General features: G+C 49.1%; 1 protein-coding gene across 5 annotated transcripts in view; it reads right to left on the bottom strand.

The window, feature by feature from the left end:
- Window positions 1-4,877: 4,877 nt before the first annotated feature.
- The window catches only part of nadk2 (NAD kinase 2, mitochondrial), a 70,764-nt gene continuing 55,791 nt past the window's right edge, over window positions 4,878-19,850 (bottom strand). For 4 of the 5 annotated variants that reach the window (XM_041185440.1, XM_041185444.1, XM_041185443.1 and 1 more), the window contains 2 exons: window positions 9,005-9,128; window positions 4,878-5,751 (listed from right to left, as the gene is read on the bottom strand). In XM_041185440.1, the coding sequence (XP_041041374.1) occupies window positions 5,613-5,751; window positions 9,005-9,128 (263 nt within the window). In that variant the 3' untranslated portion in view covers window positions 4,878-5,612. The remainder of the gene's footprint in view (window positions 5,752-9,004; window positions 9,129-19,850) is intronic. The other variant, XM_041185442.1, reaches the window with a different exon arrangement.

Below are 19,850 nucleotides of genomic sequence, written 5' to 3' on the forward strand. Positions count from 1 at the left end.
TCAGAAGTGGAAGGGAGGGAGGAACTCAGAAAAATTACAATCACCAGAGAAGTGTACTGAGCAAACTGTTGGAGCTGCAGTTTGACAAGTCCCTGGGTCCTGATGGACTTCATCCTAAAATCTTGAAAGCAGCAGCTAGTGAGATAGCTGATGCATTGGTTGTAATTCTCCAAAGTTTGCTAGATTCTGGGAAGTTTCCATTAGATCAGAAAAATCGCAAATCAACTGCTTTATTCAAAAAGGGAGACAGAAAGCAGGAAACTACAGGCCAGTTAGCTTAACATCTGTCAGTGGGAAAATGTTAGAAGCTGTTATTAATGTTATAGCAGGGCAGTCAGACAGAATCAACATGCTTTTGTAAAAGGGAAATCATATTTAACCAATTTATTGGAATTCTTTGAAGAACATGTGCCGTGGATAAAGGGGAACTGGTGGATGTACTATACTTAGATTTCCAGAAGGCATTTGATAAGATGACACATCAAAGGTTACTGTGGAAAATAAAAGCTCATGGTGTAGGGGGTAACATATTGACATGGATAGATGATTGACTATATAACAGAAAACAGAGAGTAGGTGTAAATGGGTCTTTTTCTGGTTGGCAGGATGTAATGAGTGGAGTGTCACAGGGATTAGTGCTGGGACCTCAACCTTTTACAATTTATACAAATGGCTTGGATGAAAGGACCAAAGACTAAATTTGCTGATGACACAAAGATAGGTAGGAAAGTAAGTTGGGAATAGGTCATAAGGAGGCTATAAAGGGAAATAAATAGGTTAAGTGGGCAAAGATCTGGCAAATGGAGTATAATGTGGGCAAATATGAAATTGTCCATTTTGGCAGGAAGAATAAAAAAGCTTATTATCTAAATGGTGAGAGATGCAGAGCTCTGAGACGCAGAGGGATCTGGGTGTCCCAGTGCATGAATCACAAAAGGTCAGTATTCAGGTACAGTAGATAATTACGAAAGCTAATAGAATGTTATAACTTATTGCGAGGGGAATTGAATAGAAAAGTAGGGAGGTTATGCTTCAGTTATACAGGACATTGTTGAGACCACATCTGGAGTATTGTGTACAGTACTGGTCTCCTTATTCTAAGAAAGATGTAAATGCGTTGGAAGCGTTTCAGAGGTTTCCCAGACTAATACCAGGAATGGGCAGGTGGTCTTATGAGGAAAGATTGGACAGACTAGGCTTGTATCCACTGGATTTTAGAGGTGAATGGAGACTTGATCCTGAGGAATCTTGACAGGGTGGATGTGGAGAGAATGTTTCCTCTTGTGGAAGAATCTAGAATTAGGGGTCACTGTTGAAAAATAAGGGGTCGCCCATTTGAAACAGAGTTGAGGAGAAATTTTTTCACTCAGAGGGTTGAGAGTGTTTAGAAATTGCTTCCTGAAAAAGGTGGTGGAAGCAGAGTCTTTGAATATTTTTAAGGTAGAGAGAGATGGACTCTCCATAAATGACATGGGGGGGGGGGGGGGCGGTGGTGGGTGGTTAGCGGTGAAAGGGTATCAGGGGTGGGTTGGAGTTACAATCAGATCAGCTATCTGAATGACTGGAACAGGTCCAAGCCACCCAGAAGCCCTACTCTTGCTCCTAATTTGTATATCTGTATGAGTCGTCACCCAGACTGGGTAAGGGTCCCCTAAAGGACATGTGGACTAGATGGGTACTTACAACAATTGATGGTAGTTACATGGTTACCATTATTGAGACTAGCTTTATATTCCAGATTTATTGTCGCTGGACTATGTAATCGAGAGGCCCAGACTAACGCTCGGGGGACACAGGTTCAAACCCCACCACGCCAACTGGTGGAATTTAAATTCAATTAATGATTCTGGAGTTAAAAGCTCATCTCAGTAATAGTGACCATGAAACTGTTCATTGTTGTAAAAACCCATCTGCTTCACTAATGTCCTTTAGGGAAGGAAAAACATTTTCACCGAGAGATTGGTGGGTGCCTGGTATTCACGGAGAGATTGGTGGGTGTCTGGTATTCACGGAGAGATTGGTGGGTGTCTGGTATTCACGGAGAGATTGGTGGGTGTCTGGTATTCACGGAGAGATTGGTGGGTGTCTGGAATTCACCGAGAGGTTGGTGGGTGCCTGGTATTCACCGAGAGATTGGTGGGTGCCTGGTAATCACTGCTCGAATCGGTGATTGAAGCTGAAACATTTAACTCATTGAAAAGGTACCTGGATCTGCATCTGAAGTGCTGGAACCTGCAAGGCTCCAGACCAGGGGCTTGAAAGTAGGATTAGAATTAGTGGCCGTAACTTTTTGTTGGTTCTGTGGAAGGAAATCTGCTGTCCTTACCTGGTCTGGCCTAAACGTGGCTCCAGTCCCACAGCAATGTGGTTGACTCTGAAATGGCCGAGCAAGTCACTCAGTTCAAGGGCTTTTAGGGATGGGCAACAAATGCTGGCCTTGTCAGTGACACCCACATCCAGTGAAAGAATAAAGAAAAAGCATCAGTTGAATCTCACTAGCTCCCATGATGGGATTTGAGCCCCAAGGAGCCTGAATTAGCAGGTCTAGTGACATTACCACGACACCCTTGAATAATCTTAAAGTCAGAGCTATATCCACCAAACAGGTACTACACCACAATCTGCTTGTTTGAGATGATCACCTTTTACACTGAGCTGGGTGACAAGGCAGTCTGTATCCATATGCAGCAAGTCCTGGACAACATTCAGGCTTCAGATGGCAAGTGGCAAGATGACCATCTTTCCTTGAGCTTCAATGGCATTGATATTGCTGAATCCCTGACTCTCGACATCCTGGGAATTACCATTGACCAGAAACTGAACTGGACTAGTCTTATAAATAGTGTGGCTACAAAAGCAGGTCAGAGGCTAGGAATCACACGACGAGTAACTCACCTCCTGACTCCCCAAAGCCTGTCCACCATCTACAATGCACAGGTCAGGAGTGTGATGGAATACTCCTCACTTACCTGGATGAGTGCAGCCCCCACAATACTCAAGAAGCTTGACATCATCCAGGACAAAACAGCCCGCTTGATTGGCACCCCTTCCACATTCATTCCCTCCACCACTGACGCACAGTAGCAGCAGTGTGTACCATCTGCAAGATGCACTGCAGGAGTTCACCAAGGCTCCTTAGACAGCACCTTCCAAACTCATGACCACTACCATCTAGAAGGACAAGGGCAGCAGATACATGGGAACATCACCACCTGGAAGTTCCCCTCCAAATTACTCACCATCCTGACTTGGAAATATATCACCGTTCCTTCACTGTCGCTGGGTCGAAATCCTGGAACTCCCTCCCTAACTGCACTGTGGGTGTACCTACACCACATGGACTGCAGCGGTTCAAGAAGGCAGCTCACCATCACCTTCTCAAGGGCAACTAGGGATGGACAATAAATGCTGGCCCAGCCAGCAAAGCCCTCATCCCATGAATGAATAAAAAAAGGTAATAGTTTCACGTGCTTGTTAGTCTTCTTTTCTGTAAACTATGTATCTCAAAAACAAATGGAGAGATTGGAATGAAACTTGATCCAGATAGGGTAGGGGCCAAGGACAAAAAGTTTGGTGAGATGCAGATCCTAGAATTTTTTTCTTAAAAAAAGGATCTGGTAACATTGGGAGATAGGGCAAAATGACTTTCTTTTAATGTATTGTTTTATTTAGAATGTTATCTCAGTAGCTCTGATGCAATTTGCCACAATTGTCAAAATGTGAACAGAGTTTTCATAGCAGGTTGTTGAATGTGAATTGGCCTGAAGCCTATGTCAGATGGAAGCTGTTAACAGATTTTTTTTTTCAGCCTTGTTGTTACAGAACCACCACCAGGCAGGGAAAAGCCTTCAGTAAGAGCTGCTTAGTTGTAATAATGTTGAGTTAACACAATGTGGTGGAGGAATGCACTCTTGAGAGTGCCCTCTTCACTTGCCTCTATTTGTTCTACTAGTTCATCTATCATATTCTGAATGCGAGAAGTATCTGGAACAGAGCCTTTTATCTTCAGTTCCCGCTACAAATGCCTTTCCTTTCTACCAACGCCATCCATCTCCCTAGTGACTGTGTGGGGCTGTACCAGACTGTGACACAGTACAGGATGACAGCCTGGTAAAATGGGCAGATACAGAGATTTAATGCAGTCATGTATGAAGTGATACTTTTTGAGGAGAGGTAATATAAGGTACAATTCTAAAGGGGGTGCAGGAACAGAGAGACCTGTGAGTATCAGGTGCAGGGTAGGTGAAGAAAGCACACAGAATCTATGGCTCTATTAAGACAGGAATAGAGCACAAAAGCAAGCAAGTTAAGTCAAACTTTTATAAAAATACTGCTCAGGCCTGAGCGGGAGGAGTGTGTCTGATTGTGGTGGTAGAGAGGGTTTATTGGAATGGGACCAGGGATGAGGGATTACAGTTTATGTGCAGAAGTTGGAGCAGCTGGTGGTGTTCTCATTAGAACACAGAAAGTTAGGAAGAAATCTGAAGAGCAAATCAAGAGAAATGGTTTCCAACAGCTGGATAGGGTCAGTAACAAAAGGACAGGTTTACAGTGATTGGCAGCAGAACAAGAGGTGACATGAGAAAACAATTTTTTAAAACTTTTTGAAGATTGTTGAGGCCTGAAATGTGCTGCCTGAACGGGCGGTGGAAACAGATTCAACAGGAACTTTCAAATGGGACTTGGTAAATAATTGAAGGAAAAAAATTTGCAGAGCTACAGGGAAAAGAGGAGAGAGTGGGATTAATTAATTGGATAGCTCTACTAAAGAGCTGGCACTGGTACAATGGGCCAAATCACCACCCCGTGCTGTATCTTTCTGTGATTTCAGCAGCTGAACAAGTGCTTATCCTATACTCAACTGCAGAAGCACTGGAGGTTGTTTAAAAGTTTATTACTGGTTTTGATTTGGCTTCACATTTGATTGAATTGACACAGCACTCACACACTCACACACGACATCCCATCACTCACCTCAGCGTGACACTCTTAGCTTCTCCCTCAATGTCGACTGGATCTCCTCACAGGAGAGGCCAGGGTTAAAGCCCAAGCCAATCAAGCCCTCTGTCCACCCACCAATACACAAAGTGTAGATTCGAGCCCCATTAAACTGGGAGCTGACACAGCCAGCAAGCCTCAGTGCCACCCTCCGAGTGGAAGGGTCAGGATCCAGGTGGATCACGTGGCACCTTGTTGCCCACACAGTGGCGTGTAGAGCAGGGTTACCCCATGAGAGGTGGGGGCGCTGGTGAGAGGGAGAGGCAGGCTGCAGGGATGGAACTCACCAGGGCCATGTCAGCCTGTGATTGGATGCATACCCTCCGACAGCTGAGAGGGCAGGGATCTGACTAAAGGACAACCTGGCTGTTGGGCTCTAATCCACTGCAACTGTGACAAAAACTTCCAGGTAAAACCCTCTGGTACGTCAACCCCTCCCTCCCATCACCACCCAACCCCAGATAAACCCAGCCCAAAATCCATAAGGATCAAATTGAGTGTAGCTCAAAACCTCAGACATTTCTGCCACTCACACAGGAAAGGCAGTGAACACAACTGCACACAGCCCACTGTCATCCACTCAGTAGTATGGCACAGTCCATAGGGAGGAAACCTCAATCCTCCAAGACAACTGTGCACAAGGCATCTTCCTCATCCACAGTCAGCGTGGCGATCGCACCATCATTGAACTCAAAGGAGGTCCCGCCATCCACCACCATACAGGCATCCCAGCACCTCGACCGGACACACATCCTACAGAGGAGCGAGAGACAGAGAGAAGAGTGAGAGGGAGATTAGGTACCCACACTGGAGCTCAGCTCAATTACAAAGCTGCATGACCCATCAGAACTTCCCATCCCAATGCTACTCATCAGACAGCCTGAGCCCCCCTCAGAGTCTCCCCGTGCTCTCTGTGAAACCCTTTTGAAGCTGACTTCCTGTTTTGAAGTCCAATATGTTCCACCTAGTTCCACTGTCTATGAACACAGGTGGGAGGCCATTCTAAACCACCTGACTGTGTTCCAGAGTGAAAATGGGTCAACGATGAGAACAGGTTGCATAGACCAGGTATGCCCTCTCCAGTATAGGAGATAAAGGTGTGATCTAATTCTGTTGTTTAATGAGCTGATTGTACGAATAGAAAGAAACTGTTTCTCCTCAGAAAGGAATCCAGGATTAGGAGGCAAAACCTTAAAAGTAGAGATAGACTGATCAGGGGCGATGTCAAGAAGTATTTCCTTACGTAAAGTGTTGTGGAAATTTGGAACTTTCCTCAAATGTCTGTGGATAATTGGGGGATGAGCGGCAATCAGACTTCAGGTAAGTCATGGCCATCAAATGCTATCGCGCAAAGGCAGATAAATGGAGTTGGGACCTAGACCAGTGAATGATAAAACAGGGTTCAGGAGCTGAAGAACCTTCTCCTGTTCCTCAAGCTTTACCTTTCAATGAGATCATGATTGCTCTGCACATCAGCTCAATTTACTCATCTTCATTCCATATCCCTCGATAGGGACACTAACTATCAGGTTGAATCTATAACTTACTGAAAGTCATGTCAGTACACACTTCCTGTTCTCCCTCTCTCTTTAAATTAATCCTTTCCCATTATCAGCTCTCCTGTGCACATTTAGAATGGGATTTTCCTATGTAAACTCATCACACTGTAACTGCAGAGGTTGACTACCGGATGGTGCTGTTTGCGCTTTCTTCAAATCACAAAATTCTGTCAAAATTCACAATCACCTGGCGGGGAGATTCCTACTGTGGTTGGGGAGGGTTTAAACTAAATTGGCAGGGTGATGGGAATCAGCATATAGAAATAGAAAAGAGAAACAAGGTGCTTACAGTGAGAGTGTTGGATAGGGATAGAGAAGGATTTGGTTCCATATTAGATAGGACAGGACTAAGAAGGACAATGAGGAACATAAAGACAGCATTAGAATGTATGTATGGAAACGCACAAAGTGTGGTAAATAAAGCTGGTGACCTACAAGGGCAAATAGTCATGTGGGAATATGATGTAGCGACAATAACTGTCCATGCGTGTGAGAGTGTCCGTGCTTGTGAGTGTCCGTGCTTGTGAGTGTCCGTGTGTGTGTCCTTGCATGTGAGAGTGTCCTTGCGTGTGAGAGTGTCCGTGCGTGTGAGAGTGTCCGTGCGTGTGAGAGTGTCCGTGCGTGTGAGAGTGTCCGTGCGTGTGAGAGTGTCCGTGCGTGTGAGAGTGTCCGTGCGTGTGAGAGTGTCCGTGCGTGTGAGAGTGTCCGTGCGTGTGAGAGTGTCCGTGCGTGTGAGAGTGTCCGTGCGTGTGAGAGTGTCCGTGCGTGTGTGAGAATGTCATAAAGTATTCAGGAAAGATAGAGAAGGAAAAGAGGGAGGTGGAACGGCATTGCTGGTTAGAGACAACATTGCAGTGTTAGAAAGAGGGGGTGTCCTGGAGGAGGCAAAGACAGAATCCATTTGGTTAGAGTTGAAAAGTAAAACAGGTCTGACCATGTCATTATGGGTGTTCCATAGGCCTCCAAATAGTGAAAGGGAGGTAGGGGGACAAATCTGCAGGGACATCACAGATATGCAGAACTATAGAGTAGTGATACAGGGGCATGTGAAATTATGCAAATATTGATAGGGTTAATTTTAGAGTAAGGGTAAGGAAGAGGAGGAACTCCTGAAAAGTGTTCAGGATTTCCTCAATTGGTGTGTTCTCAGCTCAACTAGAAAGGAGGCATTGCTGGATCTGGTGCTTGGAAATGAGGTGGGTCTCATGGGGGCTGAAGCGTTGGTGAGGGAACACTTGGCTGAGAGTGATCATTGTAACATAATGTTTAGCTCAGTAATGAAGAGCAAGGAACAATCTAATACAGAACTTCTGGAATATGGCTAATTGCAGCAAGAGGAGAACGCATCTAGCCAGGGTAAAATGCAACCAGAGATAGGGACGGAGTGGGGGAGTAGAACTGACTGGATTGTTCTGCAGAGAACCAGCATGGACTCAATGGATTGAATGGCCTCCTCAAGTACTATAATGAATCACTGACTCTAAGCGTATCCAGTGATATGTTTTGTGTCGTTAATGCTTCATTTAAAATAACTGATCGGATAGTTGGTTGGTTAGGGGCTGTGTGCTGGCTCAGAGACTGGGTAAGTAACCATCAGATAAAATTGGGTGTGGTTGAGAAGATTGGGGGTGGTTGAGGTGAAAAGTATTGATGTATTGAAGGGAAAGCTAGATAGACACAAGAGAGAAAGAAATAGAAGGATATGGTGATAGGGTAAGATGAAGACAGGGCAGGAGGAGGCTTGCGTGTTCATAAACACCAGCACGGAGCAGATGGGTCAAATGGGCTGTTTCTGTGCTGTAAATTCATTGTTATTTCACCAAAAACAGTAATATTTAAAAATGAAAACCACCTCAACATGAAACAAGTCAACAGGCATGGAAAACGTTTAACCTGGTCAAACCAGCCAGTGGGCAAATTCTGTCATTACACTGTGTGCTTACACAGGAAAATTCCATTGTGGACACAGGATTCTGTCATTACACTGTGTTTACACAGGAAAATTCCATTGTGGACACAAGATACTGTCATTACACTGTGTGTTTACACAGGAAAATTCCATTGTGGACACAGGATTCTGTCATTACACTGTGTGTTTACACAGGAAAATTCCATTGTGGACACAGGATTCTGTCATTACACTGTGTTTACACAGGAAGATTCCATTGTGGACACAAGATTCTGTCATTACACTGTGTGTTTACACAGGAAAATTCCATTGTGGACACAGGATTCTGTCATTACACTGTGTGTTTACACAGGAAAATTCCATTGTGGACACAGGAATTTTCACTTGGAAAAAGCCAGCACAAAAAAATGTGACAGAAACATAACAACAAATACACATTGTGCAGAAAGGAAGCGATGTGAGCAGACAGATTATTTTTTGTAAGACATTGACTGGTCAATAGGAGAGTGGTGGGCAGATCTCAATGAAGGACACACACTTGCTGGTGAAGCCTCGGTGCTGAGAGCTGGTGAAGACCCGGTTTACAATGGGCTCTCGGATACTGAAGAAGATCTTGGGCTCCTCAGGGCAGAATATAAGCGACTGGTTGTAGTGATCAGTGACTGCAGAGAGGAAAGGATGGATTAACCTTACAATGTCATCCATATCAGATCAAAGCACATTGCATAAGTCTGCTATATAATGGAGCAGAAGCTGGAGAAAAGCCATTTTGAATTCCTCTGTCCAGGGTATGGTGTTAACTTGCTGAGTTTGTTTTAAATCTAAAATCTATTTTTGGATCATTGCCTTAAAGGGAGTGTAACTGGGTGGGGGGGGGGGGTCAGGTTAATTAGGAATTTTAGGAGTTATTGTAGTAGTAATTGCAGTCTTATGAATGTGATTGACATCTTTTCTTTTGCTAATAAATATTTTAATTTAATTTTTAAAATCTCTGAAGGTCTCAGTGGACTTATTACTTCTGAATCCAGTGCACATATCTCGTAATGAATACAAATTGCCAAGCCTTGTGATAGTGTGAATAAGTTTCCCTTGTGGATTTGGTCCATTTGGCACACATCATCTACCACATCATAACAAATGTCTTCTGGAAATCCAAGTACAGCACATCTACAGGCCCCCCTTTATCTACTGCACATGTTACTCCTTCAAAGAACTCTAAACAATTGGTTAAACATGAGTTCTCTTTCACAAAACCATGCTAACTCTTGATTTTCTCTAAGTGCCCAGCTATAACCTCCTTAACGATAGAATCTAACACCTTCCCCATGATAGATGTCAGGCTAACTGGCATATAGTTTCCTGTTTTCTGCCTCTCTCCCCTCTTGAATAGAGGGGTTATATTTGCTACTTCCAGTCTGATGGAACCTTTCCAGAATCTAAAAAATTTTCAAAAATTAACACCAGCACATCAACTACCTCATTAGCGCCTCTTTTAAGACCCTAGGGTGAAGTCCATCAGGACCCGGTGACTTGTCAGCCCGCAGCGCCATCAATATGCTCAGTAATGCTTTCCTAGTGATTGCAATTTCACCAAGTTCCTCTATCCTTCCCACCTCCTAATTTACAGCTATTACTGGAATGTTTTGTGTATCCCCTATAGTGAAGACAGAAGCAAAGTATTTGTTCATTTCATCTGCCATTTCCTTATTATCTACTATTAACTCCCACTGTCACTCTCTAGAGGACCAACACTCACTTTAGTTACTCTTCTCCTTTTTAAGTATCTGTAGAAACTCTTGCTATCCGTTTTTACATTTCTAGCTAGCTTCCTCTAATACTCTAACGTTTTAGTCATTCTCTGTCTTTCATTATATTCTGACCAATCACCTGTCCTACCACTCAACTTCTTCCCCAAGTCTGATGCTTTCCCTCACTCCTTTAGTTAACCACGGATGGTGGGTGCTCCCTTTAGAATTGTTCTTTATCGAAGGAATATCATTATCTTCTGAGTAGGAATATGCTTATTCTGAGGATTCTGAAATATCCCCTTAAGTGTCTGCCACTGCTTCATTCAGCCCATAGTATCTGCACCGGCTCTCCGAATGAGCGTTATATCTTAGTGCCAATCTCCTGCCTTTTCCTGGTATCCCTGCACATTATTTGAAGAAGAACAATCATCTAATGCCCTCTTGAATGCCTCGATTGAACCTGCCTCCACCACACTTCCAGGCCGTGCATTCCAGACCCGAACCACTCGTTGTGTGAAAAAGTTTTTTCTCACCTCACATTTGCTTCTTTTGCAAATCATTTTATATCTGTGTCTCCTGGTTCTTGATCCTTTTACAAATGGCAACAGTTTCTCCCTATCCAGCCCCTCATGATTTTGAATATCTCTATCAAATCTCCTCTCAGCCTTCTTCTCTCCAAGGAGAACAGTCCCAACCTCTCCAATCTATCTTCATAGCTGAAGTTTCTCATCCCTGGAACCATTCTTGTGAATCTTTTCTGCCCTCTCTCTAATGTGTTCACAGCTTTCTTAAAGTGTGGCTCCCTAACTGTACATAATACTCCAGCTGAGGTCTAACTAGTGTCTTATATAAATTCAGCATAACCTCCCTGCTCTTGTACTCTATGACCCTACTAATAAAGCCCAGGATACTGTATGCTTTATTAACTGTTCTCTCCACCTGTCCTACCACCCTTCAATGATTTATGCACATATACACTCAGGTCCCTCTGCTCCTGCACAATCTTTAGAGTTGTACCCCTTATTTTATATTGTCAGTCCATGTTCTTCCGACCAAAATGCATCACCTCACACTTCTCCGCATTGAACTTCATCTGCCACCTATCTGCCCATTCCACCAACTTATCTATGTCCTTTTGAAGTTCCACACCATCCTCCTCGCAGTTCACAACACTCCCAAGCTTTGTATCATCCGCAAACTTTGAAATTGTTCCCTGCGCACCAAGATCTAGATCATTTATATATATCAGGCTGCATCCCTAGCCAAGCAACAACACTGGCACCTACCCGGCTGTGTGGAAAATTGCCCAAGTTTGTCCTGTACACAAAAAACTGGACAAATCCAACCTGGACAATTACCGCCCCATCAGTCTACTCTCCATCATCACTAAAGAAATGGAAGGGGTCATCAACAGCGCTAACAAGCTGCACTTGCTTAGCAATAACCTGCTCACTGACGCCCAGTTTGGGTTCTGCCAGGGACACTCATCTCTGACCTCGTTACAGCCTTGGTTCAAACATGGACAAAAGAGCTGAACTCCCGAGGTGAGGTGAGAGTGACTGCCCTTGACATCAAGGCAGCATTTGACCTAGTGTGACATCAAGGAGCCCTAGCAAAACTGGAGTCAATCGGAATCAGAGGGAAAACTCTCTGCTGGTTGGAGTCATACTTAGCACAAAGGAAGATGGTTGTGGTTGTTGGAGGTCAGTCATCTCAGCTCCAGGACATCACTGCAGGAGTTCCTCAGGGTAGTGTCCTCGACCCAACCATCTTCAGCTGCTTCATCAATGACCTTCTTTCCATCATAAGGTCAGAAGTGGGGATGTTCGCTGATGATTGCACAATGTTCAGCTCCATTTACGACTCCTCAGATACTGAAGCAGTCCATGTCCAAATGCAGCAAGACCAGGACAATATCCAGGATTGGGCTGACAAGTGGCAAGTAACATTCGCACCACACAAGTGTCAGGCAATGACTATCTCCAACAAGAGAGAATCCAACCATCACCCCTTGATGTTCAATGGCATTACCATCACTGAATCCCCCACTATCAACATCCTGGGGGGTTACCATTGACCAGAAACTGAACTGGACTAGCCATATAAATACTGTGGTTACAAAAGCAGGTCAGAGGCTAGGAATCCTGGGATGAGTAACTCACCTCCTGACTCCCCAAAGCCTGTCCACCATCTACAAGGCACAAGTCAGGAGTGTAATGGAATACTCCCCACTTGCCTGGATGAGTACAGCTCCCACAATACTCAAGAAGCTTAACACCATCCAGGACAAAGCAGCCCGCTTGATTGGCATCACACCCATAAACATTCACTCCCTCCACCACCGACGCACAGTAACAACAGTGTGTACCATCGAGAAGATGCACAGCAGGAATTCACCAAGGCTCCTTACACAGCACCTTCCAATCCCACGACCACTACCATCTAGAAGGACAAGGGCAGCAGATAGATGGGAACACCACCACCTGGAAGTTCCCCTCCAAGTCACTCACCATCCTGACTTGGAAATATATCACCGTTCCTTCACTGTCGCTGGGTCAAAATCCTGGAACTCCCTTCCTAACAGCACTGTGGGTGTACCTACACCACATGGACTGCAGCGGTTCAGGAAGGCAGCTCACCATCACTTTCTCAAGGGCAATTAGGGATGGGCAATAAATGCTGGCCCAGCCAGCGAAGCCCACACCCTGTGAATGAATTAAAAGAACAAGCAAGGGTCCCAATACCGACCCCTGGGGAACTCCACTACAAACCTTCCTCCAGCCTGAAAAATATCCATTGACCATTACTCTCTGCTTCCTATTTTTCAGCTAATTTTATTCCTTGAGCAATAACTTTTCTCACAAGGTCTGTTGTGTGGCACAATTGTGTGTCAAATGCCTTTTGAAAGTCCATGTACACCACATCAACAGCATTACCCTCAACAGCCTTCTCTGTGACCTCTTCAAAAAACACCAGCAAATTAGTTAAACACGATTTCCCCTTTAGAAATCCATGCTGGCTCTTCATGATCAACCCATATTTCCATGTGACTATTAATTCTATCCTGAATAATTTTTTCTAGAAGCCTCCCCACCAACAGAGTTAAACTGACTGGTCTGTAATTGCTGGGCTTATCCTTACAATCTTTTTTGAGCAAGGGTGTAATGTTTGCAATTCTCCAGTCCTCTGGCACCTCCCCTGAGTCTAGGGAAGACTGAAACATTATGGCCAGAGCCCCTGCAATTTCTACTCTCACTTCCTTCAATATCCTTGGATGCATCTCATCCGGTCCCGGTGCCCTGTCAACATTAAGTACCAACAGCTTATCCAATACTTCCTCCTTATCAAATTTAAACCCTTGTAGTGACTGAGTTTCCTCCTCTGTCACTTTGGTCTGGGTAACATCTGATTCCTTGGTAAAGGGAGATGCAAAGTATTCATTGAAGACCTCAGCCATGGCCTCATCTCCTCCTTTTACCACCTTTTTACTATTTATATGCCTATAGAAGACTTTGGGATTCCCCTTTATGTTGACTGCCAGTCTTTTCTCATAATCCCTCTTTGCTTCCTTTACCTGTTTTCTCACTTCTCCTCTCAACCTTCTGGATTCCTCTTGGTTGTCAATTGTATTTTCCACCTGACACCTATCATAAGCACACTTTTTTTCTTCTTTATCTTAATTTCTATCACCTTTTTCATCCAGAGAGCTCTGGATTTCTTTGCCTTACCTCTATTGAACTTTCCCCTAGTGTAGTATCCCAGTTCACTTCAGCTAGCTCAGCGTTCTTCCCCACATAGTTGCCCTTATTTAAGTTTAAGATACTAGTCTTAGATCCACTCTTCTCCCTTTCAAACTGGATGTAAAATTCAATCATATTGGGGTCGCTGCTACCTAGCAGTGCCTTTACTCTGAGGTCACTAATTAATCCTGACACATTACACAATGCCAAATCTAATATAACCTGCTCTCTGGTTGGTTCCAGAACATGCTGCTCTAAGAAACTCTCTTGAAAGCATTCTAAGAACTCCTCATCCAGGCTACTATTGCCAATCTGATTTTTCCAGTTTATATGTAGATTAAAGTCACTCATGATTATTGCTGTCCCTTTATCACAAGCACCCAATATTTATTCTTGTATACCTTGTCCTACACTGTGGTTATTGCTAAGGGACCTGTAGACCACTCCCACCAGTAACTTCTTTACCCTACTATTCCTCATCTCCACCCAAGCCGATTCTACACGCTGATCTCCTGAACCAAGATCATCTCTAACTATTGTACCAATGCCGTCCTCGATCAACAGTGCTTCCCTTCCACCTTTACCAAGCTTCCTATTCTTCTCAAATATCATATACCCATCAATATTCAGGACCCAATCCTACTCATCCTGCAGCCACGTCTCCGTAACTGCTATCAGATCACATTTATTTACTTCAATGTGGGCTATCAATTCATTTACTTTGTTATAATTGCTACATGCTTTCAGATACAGGGTCTTTAGTTTTGCCTTTTTGTTATCTTTGTAACATCTAAACTTGATTCTTGGTGCATTCTTAGGTTTTTTTCTCTCTGTCTCTTCCTGCTGTTCTCCAATCCTCATTTCCCATGTTACTATTTTCCTCTATTACTTTGTCTCTACTCTTTGATATACCACATCTTTCCACATTTGATCCTTTGCTCCCACACTATTTAGTTTAATACCCTCTACTTCCCTAGTTATGTGGTTTGCTAGCACACTGGTCCCAGTACAGTTCAGGTGTGACTGTCCAACAGCACAGCACCTACCTTCCCCAGTACTGGTGCTAGTGGCCCCATTAACTCCAACTCACTTCTCGCACACTAGTCCTTGAATGATGTATTCATCGCTCTAACTTTATGCACCCTATGCCAATTTGCACATGGTTCAGGTAATAAAAGCAGGTTCTGTCTTTTAATTTAGTGCTGAGCCGCTCATACTCTCTATGCAAACCCCTTTCCTAATTCTACCTATGTCACTGGTGCCTACACAGGTCAGTCATGAGGAAGCGTCGTGCAGTCAGTCAGCACGGCCAGTACTGAGGGAGCGGCGCACTGTGGGAGGTCCGGTACTGAGGGAGCGGCGCACTGTGGGAGGTCCGGTACTGAGGGAGCGGCGCACTGTGGGAGGTCCGGTACTGAGGGAGTGGCGCACTGTGGGGGGGTCTGATAATGAGGGAGCGGCATATTGTTGGGGGTTCGGTACTGAGGGAGCGGCGCACTGTGGGAGGTCCGGTACTGAGGGAGCGGCGCACTGTGGGAGGTCCGGTACTGAGGGAGCGGCGCACTGTGGGGGGTCCGATACTGAGGCAGCAGCGCACTGTGGGAGGTCCGGTACTGAGGGAGGTCCGGTACTGAGGGAGCGGCGCATTGTGGGAGGTCCGGTACTGAGGCAGCAGCGCACTGTGGGGGGTCCGGTACTGAGGGAGCGGCGCACTGTGGGGGGTCCGGTACTGAGGGAGCGGCGCACTGTGGGAGGTCCGGTACTGAGGCAGCAGCGCACTGTGGGAGGTCCGGTACTGAGGCAGCAGCGCACTGTGGGGGGTCCGGTACTGAGGGAGCAGCGCACTGTGGGAGGTCCGGTACTGAGGGAGCGGCGCACTGTGGGGGGTCCGATACTGAGGCAGCAGCGCACTGTGGGAGGTCCGGTACTGAGGGAGGTCCGGTACTGAGGGAGCGGCGCACTGTGGGGGGTCCGGTACTGAGGGAGGTCCGGTACTGAGGGAGCGGCGCACTGTGGGGGGTCCGGTACTGAGGGAGCAGCGCACTGTGGGAGGTCCGGTACTGAGGGAGCAGCGCACTGTGGGAGGTCCGGTACTGAGGGAGCGGCGCACTGTGGGGGGTCCGGTACTGAGGGAGGTCCGGTACTGAGGGAGCAGCGCATTGTGGGGGGTCCGGTACTGAGGGAGCAGCGCACTGTGGGGGGTCCGGTACTGAGGGAGCGGCGCACTGTGGGAGGTCCGGTACTGAGGGAGCGGCGCACTGTGGGGGGTCCGGTACTGAGGGAGCAGCGCACTGTGGGAGGTCCGGTACTGAGGGAGGTCCGGTACTGAGGGAGCGGCGCACTGTGGGGGGTCCGGTACTGAGGGAGCAGCGCACTGTGGGGGGTCCGGTACTGAGGGAGCGGCGCACTGTGGGGGGTCCGGTACTGAGGGAGCAGCGCACTGTGGGGGGTCCGGTACTGAGGGAGTGACGCACTGTGGGGGGTCCGGTACTGAGGGAGGTCCGGTACTGAGGGAGTGACGCACTGTGGGGGGTCCGGTACTGAGGGAGGTCCGGTACTGAGGGAGGTCCGGTACTGAGGGAGCGGCGCACTGTGGGAGGTCCGGTACTGAGGGAGCAGCGCACTGTGGGAGGTCCGGTACTAAGGGAGCGGCGCACTGTGGGGGGTCCGGTACTGAGGGAGTGACGCACTGTGGGGGGTCCGGTACTGAGGGAGCGGCGCACTGTGGGGGGTCCGGTACTGAGGCAGCAGCGCACTGTGGGGGGTCCGATACTGAGGGAGGTCCGGTACTGAGGGAGCGGCGCATTGTGGGGGGTCCGGTACTGAGGGAGCAGCGCACTGTGGGGGGTCCGGTACTGAGGGAGCGGCGCACTGTGGGGGGTCCGGTACTGAGGGAGGTCCGGTACTGAGGGAGGTCCGGTACTGAGGGAGGTCCGGTACTGAGGGAGCGGCGCACTGTGGGGGGTCCGGTACTGAGGGAGGTCCAGTACTGTGGGAGGTCCGGTACTGAGGGAGCAGCGCACTGTGGGAGGTCCGGTACTGAGGGAGCAGCGCACTGTGGGAGGTCCGGTACTGAGGGAGCAGCGCACTGTGGGGGGTCCGGTACTGAGGGAGGTCCGGTACTGAGGGAGGTCCGGTACTGAGGGAGTGACGCACTGTGGGAGGTCCGGTACTGAGGGAGGTCCGGTACTGAGGGAGCGGCGCACTGTGGGGGGTCCGGTACTGAGGGAGCGGCGCACTGTGGGGGGTCCGGTACTGAGGGAGTGGCGCACTGTGGGGGGTCCGGTACTGAGGGAGGTCCGGTACTGAGGGAGGTCCGGTACTGTGGGAGGTCCGGTACTGAGGGAGCAGCGCACTGTGGGGGGTCCGGTACTGAGGGAGGTCCGGTACTGAGGGAGGTCCGGTACTGAGGGAGCGGCGCACTGTGGGGGGTCCGGTACTGAGGGAGGTCCGGTACTGAGGGAGCGGCGCACTGTGGGGGGTCCGGTACTGAGGGAGTGACGCACTGTGGGAGGTCCGGTACTGAGGGAGGTCCGGTACTGAGGGAGTGACGCACTGTGGGAGGTCCGGTACTGAGGGAGCGGCGCACTGTGGGGGGTCCGGTACTGAGGGAGCGGCGCACTGTGGGGGGTCCGGTACTGAGGGAGGTCCGGTACTGAGGGAGGTCCGGTACTGAGGGAGCAGCGCACTGTGGGGGGTCCGGTACTGAGGGAGCGGCGCACTGTGGGGGGTCCGGTACTGAGGGAGCGGCGCACTGTGGGGGGTCCGGTACTGAGGGAGCGGCGCACTGTGGGGGGTCCGGTACTGAGGGAGCGGCGCACTGTGGGGGGTCCGGTACTGAGGGAGCGGCGCACTGTGGGAGGTCCGGTACTGAGGGAGCGGCGCACTGTGGGGGGTCCGGTACTGAGGGAGCGGCGCACTGTGGGGGGTCCGGTACTGAGGGAGCGGCGCACTGTGGGGGGTCCGGTACTGAGGGAGGTCCGGTACTGAGGGAGGTCCGGTACTGAGGGAGGTCCGGTACTGAGGGAGCAGCGCACTGTGGGGGGTCCGGTACTGAGGGAGCAGCGCACTGTGGGGGGTCCGGTACTGAGGGAGCGGCGCACTGTGGGGGGTCCGATACTGAGGGAGCAGCGCACTGTGGGAGGTCCGATACTGAGGGAGGTCCAGTACTGAGGGAGGTCCGATACTGAGGGAGCGGCGCACTGTGGGGGGTCCGGTACTGAGGGAGGTCCGGTACTGAGGGAGTGACGCACTGTGGGGGGTCCGGTACTGAGGGAGGTCCGGTACTGAGGGAGCAGCGCACTGTGGGAGGTCCGATACTGAGGGAGGTCCGGTACTGAGGGAGCGGCGCACTGTGGGGGGTCCGGTACTGAGGGAGGTCCGGTACTGAGGGAGCGGCGCACTGTGGGGGGTCCGGTACTGAGGGAGCGGCGCACTGTGGGGGGTCCGGTACTGAGGGAGCGGCGCACTGTGGGGGGTCCGGTACTGAGGGAGCGGCGCACTGTGGGGGGTCCGGTACTGAGGGAGGTCCAGTACTGTGGGGGGTCCGGTACTGAGGGAGCAGCGCACTGTGGGGGGTCCGGTACTGAGGGAGCAGCGCACTGTGGGGGGTCCGGTACTGAGGGAGCAGCGCACTGTGGGGGGTCCGGTACTGAGGGAGCAGCGCACTGTGGGAGGTCCGGTACTGAGGGAGCGGCGCACTGTGGGGGGGTCCGGTACTGAGGGAGGTCCGGTACTGAGGGAGGTCCGGTACTGAGGGAGCAGCGCACTGTGGGAGGTCCGGTACTGAGGGAGCAGCGCACTGTGGGGGGGTCCGGTACTGAGGGAGGTCCGGTACTGAGGGAGCAGCGCACTGTGGGGGGTCCGGTACTGAGGGAGCAGCGCACTGTGGGAGGTCCGATACTGAGGGAGCAGCGCACTGTGGGAGGTCCGGTACTGAGGGAGCAGCGCACTGTGGGGGGTCCGATACTGAGGGAGCGGCGCACTGTGAGAGGTCCGATACTGAGGGAGGTCCGGTACTGAGGGAGGTCCGGTACTGAGGGAGGTCCGGTACTGAGGGAGCAGCGCACTGTGGGGGGTCCGGTACTGAGGGAGCGGCGCACTGTGGGAGGTCCGGTACTGAGGGAGGTCCGGTACTGTGGGAGGTCCGGTACTGAGGGAGCAGCGCACTGTGGGAGGTCCGGTACTGAGGGAGCGGCGCACTGTGGGGGGGTCCGGTACTGAGGGAGGTCCGGTACTGAGGGAGCAGCGCACTGTGGGAGGTCCGATACTGAGGGAGCAGCGCACTGTGGGAGGTCCGATACTGAGGGAGCGGCGCATTGTGAGAGGGCCTTGACCTCCCTTCCATCCTAAGGTCAGAAGTGGGGATGTTCGCTGATGATTGCACAATGTTCAGCACCACTGGCGACTCCTCAGATACTGAAGCAGTCCATGTCCAAATGCAGCAAGACCTGGACAATATTCAGGCTTGGGGTGACAAGTGGCAAGTAACATTTGTGCCACACAAGTGTCAGGTAATGACCATCTCCAACAAGAGGGAATCTAACCTTTGCCCTTTGATGTTCAATGGCATTACCATCACTGAATCCCCAACTATCAACATCCTGGGGGGTTACCATTGACCAGAAACTGAACTGGACTAGCCATATAAATACTGTGGCTACAAGAGCAGGTCAGAGGCTGGGAATCCTGCGGAGAGTAACTCACTTTCTGATTCCCCAAAGCCTGTCCACCATCTACAAGGCACAAGTCAGGAGTGTGATGGAATACTCTCCACTTGCCTGGATAAATGCAGCTCCCACAAAACTCAAGAAGCTTGACACCATCCAGGACAAAGCAGCCCTTGATTGGCACCACATACACAAACATTCACTCCCTCCACCACCAACACACAGTA

The sequence above is a fragment of the Carcharodon carcharias genome, chromosome 4, assembly GCF_017639515.1.
Source record: "Carcharodon carcharias isolate sCarCar2 chromosome 4, sCarCar2.pri, whole genome shotgun sequence".
NCBI lineage: Eukaryota > Metazoa > Chordata > Chondrichthyes > Lamniformes > Lamnidae > Carcharodon > Carcharodon carcharias.